Consider the following 17,120-nt stretch of genomic DNA (forward strand, 5'->3'; position numbering starts at 1 on the left):
CCACTGCAATAGCTGTGGTTTGAATGAATGTTACAAGCTGCTGCCATTAACATAAGTTAGAGATGCTACATAGGGGAACGGAGAGGGGAGAGACACAAACACACATCTGACAAACCTCTACTCTGGTTTGAAGTAAAGATTAACTGAGTACATGTTATTTATACAGATCACAGATGAATGGGACCAGGTTTTGATCCAAACGAGAAACTGAAAATAGAAAAATTAAGCATTTATGTTCATAAATCACTAACTATGGCATATAAGCAATATTTGGGTTGATTCATTTTTAGCTTTTTCTATCACCTAAGGTCATGTCAGAGCTCTTCATTCAGTTTAAGTTGCATCCCCAATGTTAATTAAAATGCTGCACATGAAGATAGTCAAAAAATTAATTGTTTCCTAATTATGCCAGTCACTGATCTGTGAATAAGCAGCAAACTTTTCCATAAAGCTTCTAACAAAGTAAGGGAAGTTGCTTTTAGCAGTGTAAACATGATGGGCTGGGGCATAGATACTGACTTGGCAATCTTAACTAAAAAATGGCAATGTAAAATCACTAACAGACCAGACATTCCTTGATCCAATACCCAATCTGTGCTGAGCTGTTTGATATCAACTACAGAAGCAACTGACATACTACAAATGGCCTGGGCTCCTCTAGCTGGGGTAGGTAAAGTCAGCTGGATTGCTGCCCAGTCACACATGACAGAAAGTGCATGTGCAAGGGCAAAGTGACAGGATTGGGCTCAGCAGAATGAGTCCAATGGTGAAAGAACTGGCTACATTGACTGAGTCACATCAAGAATGGCAAGGAATCAAAGAATCGGAAGAAAAGGCACCTCCAAAAGAAGGGAGGAAGAACAAAATTAAAGTGTGTCTAACTACTTTTAATGAAAGGTCAGTATACTTAAACATGGTGATGGAAGCTAATGGATCGAACAGATAGTTCCACATTTTAAAAGGCACATGATCAAATGTCACTTGCATGACTAGCAACAAAAGCTTTGTGAAACTGAAAAATGGTAGTAAATGTGTTATAATAGGAATGCAATTATAAATAGACAGTATTATAGCAAAGTAGCAACGGCAACTACTGGGAGTTCCCATAGGATTGGTCTCTGGACCTCCACAGGTAACAGTTTAATAAAACTAGACTATACAAGACGATTAAACAGAGTTTGTAAGTTTGCCTGACACCAGAGTTTTGTGGAAAGAAAAAGGAACATAATTATTCAAAAAGGAATATAGAGAAGTTCAGCTCTTGGAATTGAGAGTAGAAATGGCATTTAAAGCATTGAGTGTGGAAAACCACAGTGAGAGAAACTGAATAGGAAGATCACCACCAAGAACAGACCCAATAGTTTAACATACCAGTTACCAAGAAACAGAAAAGCAGGATGCATTACCAGATGCAAATGCAACTCGCTGTACATTGTTAGCTATATTAACTTTAGAAAGAGTTGCAAGATAAAATTTAGTTCAATGGAATATTATTTTTGGAACCTGAAAGTACCATTTACAGAGCCCATATACACCTGTAAAGGGATTAAAATTGATATTTTCAAATCATTGACCACAGCCATTGAAAGTTAATGCTTCATGTACAGTTTACTTAATATAATGAAGAGTGAATGTTCCACATTCAGGAGTCTGACAAAATTAAAGCACTCCATTGCATGTGATGTTTACTCTGCCTATAAGAATAGACTTACTTGTGGCCCCTTTATATTACAGTGCTGTCACCAATAGCAACCCCAACATCTCCAGTAGAAATGGAATATAAATTAAGAAATGCACCTAGAGAATCAACGACCTCAGTAGGTGATTTTCCCAGACTCCAAGATACAGAACTGATAAAAATAAATAGTCTGTTTGGCCAGCATATTTTCTAGCTACAGGCAGGCAATCTGCCCATACAGGCCTAATTCAGACATGAAGGAAGATTCACAGCCAAGAAATTAAAATTGAAATTGTAACTCTGCATATCCAATGTACCAGGTTGATTGCACACTCCTGATGTCCCCAGTATACTACAGAACAATTCAAGTAGGAGCTGTTCTACAATATAAAGAGAGCATTAGTGAATGCGATTTAATTACTACACTCAGTACTGGCATCTATAACTCCACAAAGAATGAGGAGGAAACCCAAATATAAACAAACTTGAAATAAAAATGCTTTTTCAAATAAATTTGTATAGCAGGGAATGTGGAAAAATACTGAATTCTCAAATTAATTTACAGTAAACAAAGTGTTCAAAATTTAGAAAGCTGCAAGCTGATGTATGATTTTTTTCTAACTTTAAACAAATGTTGAGTTTAGATTCTTGAAAAAAGGAACTCGATAGATTTCAATTGCAGAAAACCATAACTTACACCGAGAGCATCATGAGATTCTGTGTTATCTTAAGGAACACAATGGGGTACATGGGTTCCAGTTCCTTGAAGATTGAGGGTTTATTAACAGCTAAACTAGTATATACAATACAGAGCAAACTATATAGAGAACCTTTGTCCAAAGTGTTACAGTGCATAGTGAACATGGCTTCTAGTCACAGGACTACATCCAGGTACTTAGCTCATTTACATACTGAATTCTCAAAGGGGCATCACTCTTAAAGCAATCATACAATATCCCCTTTGTTTCCAAAGATAAGTCTTGTACGCTACAAGTAAAAACATATAAAATTGGATATCAAAATTAGTTATACAGGGCTAGACTTTAAAATTTACAAGTATAAAGATAGGAATTGCGAAATTTACGAGAGCAGAAGCTTAAGAGTCCATACATCATTTTGGTGGTTTGACAACTCTTCTAGATCTTGTTGTAGTATGACCTTCTGGGGATATGGATTTCACCCTTGGTCGTTTTTGGCTTGCATACATATTATCATTTTGTTGGTTGTTGTCCTGTTCCGTCAAACCCTCATCGTTGGAGTGTGCTCGAGTCCGCTGTGCATAATTGGAGTATTGCACACTTCTCTTAATTGGCTTTGGTTCCTCAACACTGCTCCATTAAATGTTGTAATCTCTTAAGACCCAGGCTCACTGCATACTTTGGATACCTCTGCAGGTAACCACGTTCTCATTGTGGGGTGTATGACCCTGATCTTTGGTCCTACGTGTAGTTGAGGTAGTTCCACCCTAGCATGTCAGTTATGCACCATCTTCATTCTCCCTTGTTTTTAGAGCAGTATCACCTGCTTCGGAGAATTTAGACAGATGATGGCTTGGCAGAATTGTTCTCACTTGCCTGCCAAACATGATCTCTGCTGGTGACGGTAAGCCCATATTCATAGGTGCAACTCTGATGTGTAACATGGCAACATGAAAATTTTGTTTCATTGTCCTACACTTCAAGATAGGCGATTTAACTGCGAACCATTGGCTCGGCAAGACCATTAGATCTAAGGTAGTGTGGTGAGGACATCACATGGTTTCCGCCCCATTTAGCACACAAATTCCTAAAAGGTCTTCCCGAATACTGTGGTCCATTGTCAGAAATAATTTTTTCAGGTACACCAAACAGACTGACTATGGCACTCAATGCGTCTGTGACAACCGCGCTTGAAGTGTCTTTTACATGTCTTGACAATTGGAAATTTGGGGAAATAATTGGTGACTAAGATAAAGTCATCTCCATTCACGGTAAATAGATCAGTGGTGATTTTGGATCAAGGGACTGAGAATCTCGTCAGGGTGTAGAGGTTCTTTACGTTGTGGCTGGTGGCTCTGACATGCCTCACACATCCGCACTAACCTTTCGATGTCACCGTTGACCTCTGGCCAATAAAGAGTGTCTCATGCCAGTCATCTCGTTCGCTCTGTACCCATATGGCCTTGAAGTTGTGACAAGATATCCTGTCGGAGAGCATTGGGCACAATCACTTGTTTTCCCTTGAAGGTTACGCCTCTCCAGATACAGAGTTCATCTCTATAAGGCCAAAAATATCTGAGGGTTTCTGGATCCTTTTTCAGCATATCAGGCCATCCTTTTATGATGACTCTGCACAGTGCCTTCAGTTGTGGGTCATTGGCTGTTTCTGATTACAGTTCGTCACAACTGTGCTGACGAAAATGCAGTAAATCGATTTTCAGCACATCTTCCACCTCGATGTCCATGCTGTCTACTTGCAGATCCAGTGGAACTTCATTCTTGTTTGGATTTGGCAATCTGCTCAGCATATCAGAGGTGACATTTTGGTACCTGTTTGTAGCAGATGTAGAAGTCGTAGCCCTGTACTTTCCGACTAAAAGTCGCTACAGTCGAAGTGCAGTGCTGGTCAATAGCTTGCGCCACATCATCTCCAGTGGTCTGTGGTCAGTTACGACTGTGAACTGCTTACCTAACAGACAGGTGTGGAATCTTGTGATCCTAAATACCAGAGCAAGTGTTTCACGCTCTATGTTTGAGCAATTGGATTGTGAAGATAAACTTTTGGATCTGAATACAACTGGTTTGCCATCCTGCAGGATGTATGCTCCTAGCCCTGTGAGGTGTCGACTTCCAGGATTGTCTTCTTCCTTGGATCGCAGTACTATAGGGTACAGGTTTCTGCTGACAATGTTTGTTTGAGAGACTCAAATACATGATGGTCCTCTTGCCATACATATGGTACGTCTTTCCTTAAGAGCTCTCTCAGCGATGATGCTTTGTCAGAAAAATTTGGAATGTATGGTGCCAAGAAGTTGAAAAATCCAAGCCATCTCTGTAGATCATCTTTGTCTTGTGGAGTAAGGATATGTTATACATCTGCAACTTTGCCTGGGTCAGGACGGATCCTGCAATCTGAATAGATGCAGCCGAAGAAATTGATCTAACTTACATACACCTGGCACTTCTTGCTGTTAAAAACGAACCCTTTGCAATGAGCTACTGCCATCAGTGAAGATTTTGATCATTCTCTTCTTTGACTTTGTCCATTAAAGCCTAGCTTGGGTATAAAATTAAAACCCAACCCGACAAAAGCCAACCCGAACCAGAGTCCTTCAATTTTTTGAAATGCCCGACCCAACAAATATTACTGAAACAGATAAAAATCGTAGATTAAAACGAAGACAATAGGAAACAGTACAGTCCAGCCCGACCTGACCCCGAATGCTGGACGCAGAATACAGACCCGACCCGAACCCGACAGATATAGTAGGGTTTGGTTCGGTTCATGTCGGGTAGCCAGGCTTTACTGCCCATTACCGCAGTATCATCGGCAATGCATATACATACAGGCACGTTTTCTGTAATTCTGTCCATATGCTGCTGAAACAGATCTTGACTGACAGATAAGCCGAAGGGTAGTCTCTGGAAGAAATATCTTCCAAATGCTGTTCTGAAGGCGGTGACTTCCTGAGATTCCTTAGCTAGGTGTACCGGCCAATATCCATGTTTAGCATCCAACTTGGAGAAGAATCTGGTTCCTGTGAACTTGGGATTCAATTCCTCTAATGTCGGAATCTTGCAGGGGCATCTCTTTAGAAAGAGGTTTAGACGCTTCAGATCTCGACGTCCCGATTGCTCCATCCTTCTTTAGGATGCACGTACTTGAGCTGCACCAGTCTGTGATGATGATGCACGTGAAGGATGATGCCATCGCGTTCCATGTAATCCAAGTCGCACGTGCAAGAAAAGCTTAAACGCATGTTGCACTTTGTGGGAGGGTTGATTGACAGAACTGCATCACTATTGAAATCTATGCCGTCAAACCTATCCGGGTACATTTGTTGCAAGTCTTGGACTGACAAAATGCAGGTACCCTTGGTCTCTTCTGCTGTAATGGGCACCTTGGCAATCTTGTGGATAGACACGATGTTGAGGTCCTTACACGCTGGTAGTCCTGCCACTGCTGGTCCGCTCGGGTCTACCAGGTAAAACATTTGTGGTTTCCATGCCAACTTGCCATAGCTTCATTGCATAGTTAGTTAGTGTGCCACTGCAAGGGATGGGTGACTCGTAGGCAGTTAACTTTGCAGTTATCGGTTGTATCATTGATTTCCAACAACCCCGGTACATATCCTTCAGGATTCAGAGTGGTAGGATACTTGTAATAGCTCCCGTGACAATCTTAGTCCTGAGTGTGTGCCTACCAACTTTCTTTGGGCACATGATATTAATAGTAGCAAAAGCTTCCAATTGTTTGACTTCATCAACACAATGCATCAAGTTCACAATGTGAAACGCCTGCTCTTTTTCTGGCTGAGAATCGCTCGACTGAGTCTTGTCTCAGGTCTATTTCGCTGTGGACTTTGTGCATCAGCTTGTGTTTTCGCAGGTCTCCTTGCTGTTGTTGCCAAGTTGCTGCGCCTGTCTTCTATTTCTGTCCTATTGAGACTTCTGGCTGCATCTTTGGAGCGAGATTTCTTTCACAGGCAGGCTCGGTGTCCTTTTGCACAGATCTTGAAATGCAGGATAACCTCACGTTGAGTGGGACAAACCACACTCATCACAGTTTTCTTGCTTTTTGTGACCTGGTTACCTTGATGGTACTGTCAGTTGCACCCAGTGCTTGCAGATGCTGTTGTCCAGCTACAATGGCTTCATATTTCCTGCCATCTTCTAGCAGCACAACAATGCTGTGACCTTTCTTTTCCATCACCACCCCCCCCACCCCGTAAGACGTCTTTTTGAACCACTTCTATGGGTGTTGAGACAATCACTAACTCCTTTATTCGCTCCGACAGCTCAGTTACTGAAAAATCGCATTTGTTGCCCTTACCGCGGCATCTACTGACGAATTGATCTATTGATTCCTGTGGCTGTTGCCTGTAAGACTTCAATTCCAGGCGATGAATTCTAAAATTCACTCTAAACCGAAGTTGATCTTCTAGCACTTTCTGATCCTCTTCAGATAAGCCAGGAGGTATTGATTCTGTATAACCCCTCATTTCCAACTATCAGTATTTCCATAGGCTGTTTCTCTGGTTCTGCAACTGCTTGGTCTATGAAGCATAACTGCATCCTTTGTTTAAAACGTTTGAATTCGGATAAGATATCAATGGCCTTCCCATGTTCATGCTGGGAAATTTGACATCCATCCTTCCGCTGTTCTTTGCTTTCTGCTCTATGTTTAACTTTGTTCAGCTCAGTGTGTGCCTTCAGCACTGTATTTATTATGACTTTTCTATTTGTGGCTTAAAACTTGTTTTAAAAGTTGTTCTATTAACTCTGCCCTGTTCTTCCTTTAAGAAATTATTTTTTTATAGGCTGACTTGATTTAATGGAGTGTAATAGGTGCTTGACAGTGTTTCCTGTTTATTTCCCTTTCACTAGTTTGCTGAAATACTTACACAGCTGCTTATTGGAATTCACAGAGCTGTTTGATAATTCCAGTTTTTTTTGCTGGAGTTTATTTACCTTGTTCACGTTTGACTGGTTTATTGTTTTTTCTTTCTCAGCTGTGGCTGCATTAATGGAGACTCTGCTGTGTTTGGGGCTTCCCGCGCTTTTTATTCACTTCACTATCGGACTTTTTTCTTAATTTGTGCGCTTTTCTGGGTTTTCCCCTTTTTTCTCCCCTCTGGCTCACAGCCTTCAGAAAATGAATTTTTTAAACTCAGACTTTTTTTAAACCAGGATTTCTCGATCATCGGCACAATGACTCACCAATCTATGGAGCATTTCTCAGCCTTCTATGGTATGTAGCTTTTTTTTAACTCTTTTCAGGTACTTATTTTAAAGTTTCTTCACCTGTTGCTTCAAGTTTTCTCTTGTTTTCTGTACTATTTTTAAACCTTGTTTGCTGTTTACCTGTGGCCTTCAAGCTTATATCTGGTCTTTTCACCACTGCTGTCACCATAAGATTCTTTGTGCTATCTTCAGCAGCACAATGAGGTACATGGATTCCAGTTCCTTGAAGATCGAGGGTTGAACAACCAAACTAGTATATACAATACAGAGCAAACTATATACAGAATTTTTGTCCAGAGTTGTTCAGTACAGAGTGACCATGGCTTCTAGTCACATGACTAGATAAGAAAATTTCTTTCAAACTTACGTTAAGTAGGGGAAAAGTAGCTGCTGTGGGGCACAGTAGCTTTATCAGCTGGGTCAACTCTATTTGTGATGAGTAACATAGTGGTCATGAGGCTCATCAGTATACTGAATTCTTAAATGGGACATCACTCTTAAAAGTAATCATACAGAGAGGTAAACTGAATTGATCAAGGGGAAATTCAAAAACTCCAACAGCTTTGAGACTAAAATAGCTTCTTATTCCACTGATTGGGATTACGTTACCAGGACCATATTTCTGGCTTCTAGCAACATCCACACTTCAATTAGATAGATCAGTATCATAACCACCCACCCACCCCAATTATTTCATTTTTGTACAGTTGAAAATAAAAATCTTCAAAACTTCGAGGTTTGGCTACTGATTAGGTGATATAAAGACAAACAATTTCAGGTGGCCTCTGAATTCTGATAAAGTGTAATGAGTGGGCATTGCCACCCAACATGTGAAATGCTTGAAAAACAGAATGCTGGAACTCCACAATACACAAGTCAGTTTCAGGTATTCTACACCCAGATGTTAGCACTAGTTCAGTTTACAGATGCTGACTGACATGCTGTGTACTTCAGGCATTTTCACTTTTGTTTCAGGTTTTCAGTTTTTGTAGCTGCTTTTTTCATTTGTATTGTGTGAAATACCAATTTTCCCTTATACATTCCTCTTCTGCTATCTCTACAGACTGACAGATAATCAGTCTTGCCTTAATAGAGGCTATGCTTACCTATATTGCTCAATTTCACTTCTGCTGAGGAGTACAAGTAAACTCCACCTTCATTAGCATGAAACTAATTCTTTCAACCTGCAATGATAGACGAGAAGAGATAAAGGCATGGGCCTACTTTCTAGACTTAAGCTTCTTTAATCTTTATTCGTAGCTCATCTCCTTGACACTTGGGATCAGTCTTATTGCTATTTCCTGTATCATTGTTTCATCTTCTGCTTGTGGTGTGCTGACCTAAATTGAAGATGGTATTCTAAGTGTAGTATGATCAGTGCATTACAAAGCCTTAGCCTAAACTTCTGTAGGCTGTATTCTATGTTTCTGGGCATATGCACTAGCATTCCATTAACTTTAATTACTTCACCACATTGTCTGGGTATTGAAAGTGACATCTATTACTCAGCTCTCTCTCAGTCTCACTGCACTACTTCAATAATCATTCAATGCACACTTACGTCCCAATTTTTTTCTTTAAAATCAGAATTTGACTTACCTTTAAATATAGTGCTAGTATGTATTACAAATGATACAGCATTCTGCACACATTAAAACTGATGTGAACCGGTGTAGGGTCTATGTTTCAGCATTTGTATCAGTCATTGTCTTGCAGTAAAATGTTCTATGGATGGATAGCATTTCAGAACAATTTCTATGCCAAATTAAGGAAACTGAATAATTTTCTAAAACATTTTTTTTTTAAATCATTTGTTGTGAATAATACCAGTGAGAGAAAAAAATATTTACTGTTAGCATAACCTTTGCCCCTTCTGGTTTTAACATAATATACCAATATTAAAGCATAGCAGGCCATGCACTATGTGAACCATAACACGTTGTGCTCAATATATTTAATGAGCCTCATGACCACTATGTTATTCACCACAAAGCTGACCCAGCTGATAAAGCTACTGTGCCCCAAAGCAGCTACTTTTTCCCGACTTAACATAAGTTTTCAAAGATATGTTCTTATCCAACATGACCAGACAGACCATGAAGGTCCTGGGTCTGTGTGATTAGCTGATCTGACTCAGGTAGTTGTGGGCACAACTGGTGTCAGCATACAGAATAGTCAAGCAGGGCTCCCCTTCCTAATCACTACCCGGTAACTCCTGCTGGAAAATGTACGATAGGACAATCGGACTTGGCTATGATACTCCTTACTAATCAAATAGCTTGCTGGCACACACTGGTTAGACTCCCATGAAGAACAGCCATGGGGTGAAGAATGAAGGGCTACTGGCACTTGGGGAATTGAACCCCAATATTTGTCTTTGCTTCTGAGAGCGCAGGGAATAAATACAAAAGTTCAGCTCAAGTAGTTGTTTTTAAAAAAGGCTTTCTTGAATCTTTGTAGCTAAAGTGATCAAACGGGTTTTTACAGCAGTGATTAGTTTCCACAACAAATGTTTGTTTTACTCAGTACAGGCCTCCACTTTTCAATTGTAAGCTTCTGCCAATCACTGAACCGTAGGACACAGGGTCAGAGGTCAGCAGTGAGCACATAAACAGCGTTCCTGAGAAGGGATACCTCTGGCACAAGCTGGAACATCTCAGCAGATGAAGCCAATAAATCCTTAACTATGTGCAGAAAAGACCAATACATAAATGTGTCTTCTTTGCCAACCAAATCAAACTATTAGGAACAATGTATATGTAAAATTTAAATCCAAGATTGATAGATTTTTGTTAACCAAAGACATGAAGGGATATAGGGCAAAGGTGGGTATATGGAGTTACAGATCAGCCATAATCTCACTGAATAGCAGAACAGACTTGAGGGGGCTAAATGGCGTACTCCTGTTCCTATAACTACAAGTGCAAGCCCTAATCCTGTCACTTTTGACATTGTACATCTGTGGAATATGATGGCCTATCCAGCAACTCAATGACAGCATCTTTATTTTATAATTTCAAACCTAATCCCCAGGTTAAGAGCAAAGAACTGTGGATGCTGGAAATCTGAAATAAAAACAGAAAATGCTTGAAATATTCAGCAAGCCTGGCAGCATCTGTGGAGAGAGAAATAGTTTTAATGTTTCAAGTCAGTGACTTGACGAAGGGTTATTGGCCTTGTTATGGCCAGGGGGTTGATGGCATGGCTTGTTCCCATTGTAATAAACAGATAAATTACAGATTTTCTCATAGCTTAAAAAAATACCATTTATTTTAAACAAATCCCGAAATGATCGCAACACCACTCACACACACATTCACTCTTTCACGCACTCTCAAGAAGATAAATAGAAATGCACAGGGTAAGAGGAGTTCAGAGTTCAGGTTGTAAAAGTCTGTTGTGTCAGCAATAACCCGTGGGATCCTCCTCAGAAGGTATTCGTTGGGTGGTTCACTTTGGGTTGAAGACAGTGCTGATGTCTTAGGTCAATTCTCACCGATAGAAAAGTCATTTTTGCAAAGGCACTCTCTTGTCTCTGCTGTAGCTAGCTTCCAACTTGTCTCAGCAGTGTTCAACTGTATTGGCTGGAATCAATCTCTCTCTGCCTTCCTGGAATTCAAAATGGCTTTCGTGTTACTGTACTGAAAGCTGAGGACAGACCAGACTGATGATGTCTCTAATCCTGTCCTAAAAAGACCCCCACCCCCACTTTGTTCCTCAAAACGATTAAAATAAAAGAAAGATACTGCAGATGCTGGAAATCTGAAATAAAAACAAAACGCTGGAAATACTCAGCAGGTCTGGCAGTATCTATGGAGAGAGAAGCAGAGTTAACGTTTCAGGTCTCTGATTCAGTTTTGGGTTCTGATGAAAGGTCACAGACCTGAAACATTAACTCTGCTTCTTTCTCCACAGATGCTGCCAGACCTGCTGAGTATTTCCAGCACTTTTTTTATTCTTCAAAATTATTACCTTTTCAGGTGATTATTTTTACAAGGGTTGGCTTCACCTATGTGACTTCAGGTTTCAGTCCTAGCTGGGCTGTATGATGGCCTTGATGATAGCCCCAGAGGAGGGTGGTGGTTCACGCTCCATTGTAATGGAGGTTATTTGGAGACAAGAGGTCTGCAAAAGATTTTGTCTTGTGTTTGAGTATAGCTCACATCCAGGAGTGATTACCTGTCGCATTTCCAGGCACACAGGACACATATGTGGATTTGAGGGCAAGAGATGCTGAGGGTAATGTGTCTTGCCCTCCATTTTGTTGACAGCACATGTACCAGTTTGTTTAAAATTGTTCCTTTAAAAAATAACTTCAGTTTGGTTCTTTATTTCCATCACTGCACTTCTCGTGAGCGTGACAACCTGAAACATTAACTCTTTCTCCACAGATGCTGCCAGACCCAAGTATTTCCACCACTTTGTTTTTAACCCCAGTTATCCACTTCCTCCAATTGTTAGCCTTTCCCTTAGCTATTCGGGTTTCTTTTCGATGTCTTTAACACTGCCTTCCACTACTTGACTGTGATGATCCTTTTAGTCATCCAACAATCAGTGGAATGATATTCTTTGGCCATTCTTCCCCTACAAACACAAGACATTTTTTGAGGCTCTTTTCTCTATAAAAAGACTGAGGGATGACCAAATGGAGCCTTTAAAAGGAGGTTTGATAGGGTAGATATAGACTTGTGAAGACCAAAACTAAGAATTACAAATGCAATAAACCCAATAAGGAATTCAGGAGTAACGTCTTCACCCAAAATGAAGAAAATGTGGAACTTGCTAGAACAAAGCAGTTGAGGTGGATAGCACAGAAGCATTTAAGGGAAGCAAGATAAACACAAGTGAAAATGGAATAGCAGGATATGCTGACAGCAGAGACGAAGAAAGGTGGGAGGAGGTTCATGTGGAGGGTAAACGCTGGCATGGACCAGCTGGGCTGAATAGCCTGCTTCTGTACTGTAAATTCTGTGATACTTCCTCCGTGTTTGCACTTTCCCATCCCCGCCTCCACTTTCTGACTATTAATACTTGTGCTCTTAATTTTCAATTCTGAACAGCAAAGACCACATTATCAACTGTCGGCTCTCTCTCCACAGATGCTGACTGACCTGTGTGTTGCCAGCTCTGTGTGTTTTGTTTCAACATCTTTAGCTGTCAGCATGACTATATGACCAGTAGCGTACTTCAAACCTCACTATAAAGACTAACAATTCTATTTGTCATTTCAACTTTATTCTTAACACTATTTTCAGAGTGCAGCTCGAAGTATTTTTAGCCACCAATTTCTGTGAATCAATCACATTATTTAGATGGAACTAATTCCAATAGTGCAAAAGAGGGACCGGAAAATGAACATTACCGCTGCCATTTGCAACCCTTCAAATCAGCCCCAACAAAAGAAATGAAATTGAGTAAACGTGGCAGAAAAAAAAGCAAACTGCACATGCACAGTATTTTTAATTTTTGCTCCCTGCTTTTTTCAGCTATCAAAATCACGTAAAGTAGAACTACATATGCCCCATTTAAAACACTTGAAAAGCCGCCAGGAACTCTATTCAGAGTTGGGAATGATTTGTGTAGTCAAGCATCACTAATTGTGGTAAATGGGAGGCAAAAGGTCATTTTTGACGGAAAATTTGGCACCCATTCACCACCAAACGAGATTAGCCATTGATCCAGCCAACTGACTGACAGGTTACATTCTATGCTATATAACTGGGCACATATATTGTGGAAACAAGCAATCTGCTTGGTTACAGCAGGGTATTCTCTCAGGAAGATTCACTGTACTACAGGTAAGTTCTGCACTGCCTCTACTGCCCGCTTCAGAACAAACACAGACCTACTGAGATGAATTTGCACTTACTACATTATTCTGTCAAACAAAAACATCAGCATTAAATAAATATCCAATAATTATAATTACAAGAGGTTTTTTTTGCAGATACAAGTGGGAAGTATCCAAGAAACCATTTTTCAACATTGAAGCTAACATCAGGGCAATGCAGGTTATGCAGTGCGTATTTGTGCAGCCAAATTTGCAGTTCCTACAAATTCAGCTGTACAGAAACACAAAGTGGGCATCCATGGAACTTAGGTTGATTGCAAAAACTCAAGTTTCTTCAGGAACTAAACTAGAAAAAACATTTCATGACGCGTTTATATCTGATCAGCAGACATTTCCTTTTGAAGTATGACGACGTTCAATCAGTGTCCACTGCTATGGAAAGTATGGTTAAAGATTTACACAAAAATCTTTCTTTCTCCACCTGTATTTTCTTTTTTGTTACTGAAGAAATAAGATGCTATAAATCACAAAATGCATTTACAAAGAATTAAATGACATGTCTCATGCTTACAACAATGAACATAACTTTAAAAGCAGTAGTGTGTGTGTGCAGGCATAAAACTAGGAATAGAAATTACTCAATACTTTTTACAATATTCGACAAGCAAATGGAGGTGTCAGAATTGAAAAAAATAATTTGTTTTCCTATTTCTGGCAACCTGAATCAAATAGTCCCAGGTTATGTGCAAGGACCAGATGCAGAGTAAAGGTCCTACTCTAACGACAACCTTTATCTCAACAAGCCCAGTTTCAACAAAAACACTAACTTCGGTACAAAGTTATGTTTGTGTTTACAAAATTAATTTTCTGTTCAGTAATATCTTATGAAGCTGCCCAAACTCCCTTTGTACATGATGCTTACAACTGGGAGTCTCAACTATTGCTTCACTGTGAATTCACAACCTGGCACCAGAGATGGATAACATGCTAATCCACTGCCTGACAAAACCCAATAAAAGCCACTGATTCTCTTTTTACCTCCTGTCCCTGCAGATACACATCAGAATCTCTTAAATGAGATTCTTGACCCCAATCTTTGCTCACCTTCCATCATCCTCACTGAAAATCTAGACAGATAGCCCAAAATAGTATATGACCCATTTACTTGTACATATACCAAAAAAAAAGCCCCCAAAGCATTACAATGTTCACTCGCTACAGATGTTAACTAATGGAATCACTTTGATATACACATATTCCATTTAAGTCACTAAAATGGTTATTTTATGGATTGCATCGATTCTGGTGTGTATCTAACGCCAAGCCGCATTTTTTCCTAAGTACCAGCGATATAAATAGCAGTGTCATATATAACAGTAGTAATATTTCGTCTGGTTCTCAAATTCACTGTTCAAGACCGTACAGGGCACCGAAGAATCAGAGTCTCACGAGTACAACTTGGTAGATTATAGTAACGCTTCCAACACTATTTATAAAACACACAAATGCACCGTTCAGTTTTACTCAATACATAACATCCTATTTGAAATGTTGACTCTGCTCAGCATTAAACAGCTTGCAACATTATTAAAAACACTCCGGCTTAAACGGCTGATCAAGAACAAAACCCATGAAACAGAAGCACGAACAAAATGCGATCGGGAGAGTAAACTACAACACGCCGTTTCTGGAGCCGCAATTTTTTTTGGCAAAGAAAACAAGACTACCACCGATACGAATGCATTTTTTAAAAAACGTGTTAACACAGGATAGTCGCTAAACGGGAGGAGAAAGTGGGGGTGGGGGAAGAGAATTGGCTGCAAGTTTAAAAAGAAAAATGAGAAAATTTGCATTTATAAAAGTGGACGGTGTACTTTCTAAATTTTAAGGGGCATGTGATTTTTGAAAGAGGGGGCGAGAATAAAATAAAACTGATTGCAAGTTAAAGAGAAACAATGGCAGGATACAAAAGCAAAGCGCACAGATCGCCATCATCCTCCTGTCTTGAACTAGCGGCGGCGCTGCCAGGGTCAAAGCCTTTTGGATACCGCCAGAGAAAAATCGCCGCTCCATAAAACAAAAAAGGGCCTGAAGGTTATCCTTTGAGAGAAATATCTCTTTTTTATTTAATAAATCAGGTTGCAAAGGAGGGAGAGCAAAGCTCCCTCACTATCAGCACCATCACCCTCTCGCATTCATGAAGCATTCGTCTCCCAGCCTCTTGCACTGTTTGTTATTTTAACTTCAAACACACGAAGGCAAGGGGAGGCACAGAGAAAACTACAAGTTGTCAACAGCCACTACATTAAACAGCAAAGTTCCGCGCCTTTTTCCCACGCTCTGTCCGGGGGCCCGGTACCTCAGCTGTTTTTTCTCTCACTCTCTCTCGGTGTTATTGCACAGCGCGGCCCCCCCACGGCCGCCTCCTCCCTCACACACTCTCGCACAATAAGCACGCACCGAGCGGCCCGGAGCCCAGCCGCAATCCGTCTGCGAAATTACCTTCAGTTCCGCACTGTCCGCCATCTTCTCGCGCTTCTCCGCGCAAGCGCGGCTGCGGCCGGTCACGTGGTGCAAGGGGGGCGGGGCGATGCCGCGCTGACGTCAGCCGCCACCTCCTTTGAATCTTCCCGCCTTTCCCTCTTGGCCCCGCCCCTCCATGTGCACCCCTGAAGTTGATCGTGGAGGGAAGAGTTGCATTTATGTTGGACTTCTCACCATCTCGGGATGCCCCAAAGCTCTTTACAGAAAATGAAGTACTTTTGAAATGTAGTTACTGTTGTAGAAAGGTGCCAGCCAACTTGTGCACAGCAAGATTCCACGAACAGCAATGTGATGATGGCCAGGTGATCTGTTTCAGTGATGTTTGTTGAGGGATAAATATGGGCCAGGGGAGAACTCACCTGTTTTTGTTTGAAATAGTGCCATGGGATATTTATGTCTGTCTAAAAGAGCAGACAGAGCCTCGGTTTAACGTCTCATTCCTCAGTACTGCGATGGAGTGTGTGTGTTACATGCTCCCAATTTGACCATCGCTATTACCTCCAAACTTCGACCACTAGCTGCAGATCTCTAATACCTAAAACAATAGATACATTCTGAGGAAAATTTTCATTGATCTCATTTTGTGAGTGACACCAGAGGAGATCCACTGGTATGATTGAAAAATGTCAATGGAACCAAATCTACAAGATGATAATGATATAGAAAGGGTCAATCCAAGCACCACTTCAAGGAATAAAACATGAAACAGGAGTGGAAGTAGACCATTCTACCCTTCAAGCCTGCTCCGCCATTCAATAAGATCATGGCTCATCTTCTACATCAGCTCCACCTTCCTGAATATCCCCATATTCCATGATTCCCTCAGTGTCAAAAAACCTAACAATCTCAATCTTAAATGTCAAAGTACTAGAGAAAGGACATCTAGGTTAAACAGCTGAGAGGAACATTTATAGAAATGTTAATCTAGAAAATTAGCAAAACGAATTTGGCCTAACCATCAGCCTCAAGAAAACGAACATCATGGGACAGGACGTTAGAAGTGCTCCATCCATCAATATTGGCGACCACGCTCTGGAAGTGGTTCAAGAGTTCACCTACCTAGGCTCAACTATCACCAGTAACCTGTCTCTCGATGCAGAAATCAACAAGCACATGGGAAAGGCTTCCACTGCTATGTCCAGACTGGCCAAGAGAGTGTGGGAAA

General features: G+C 40.7%; 1 protein-coding gene across 4 annotated transcripts in view; it reads right to left on the reverse strand.

Moving 5' to 3' along the window:
- The window catches only part of pias1b (protein inhibitor of activated STAT, 1b), a 146,219-nt gene extending 130,245 nt beyond the window's left edge, over nucleotides 1-15,974 (reverse strand). Inside the window, exon 1 of one of the 4 annotated variants that reach the window (XM_068018138.1) lies at nucleotides 15,914-15,974. In XM_068018138.1, coding sequence (XP_067874239.1) covers nucleotides 15,914-15,937 — 24 coding nt within the window. In that variant the 5' untranslated portion in view covers nucleotides 15,938-15,974. Of the gene's footprint in view, nucleotides 1-8,726; nucleotides 8,744-15,770; nucleotides 15,863-15,913 lie in introns of those variants that run through there. The other 3 variants (XM_068018139.1, XM_068018141.1, XM_068018140.1) reach the window with 3 other exon arrangements.
- Nucleotides 15,975-17,120: the final 1,146 nt, after the last annotated feature.

Source organism: Heterodontus francisci, chromosome 38, assembly GCF_036365525.1.
Source record: "Heterodontus francisci isolate sHetFra1 chromosome 38, sHetFra1.hap1, whole genome shotgun sequence".
Lineage (NCBI taxonomy): Eukaryota > Metazoa > Chordata > Chondrichthyes > Heterodontiformes > Heterodontidae > Heterodontus > Heterodontus francisci.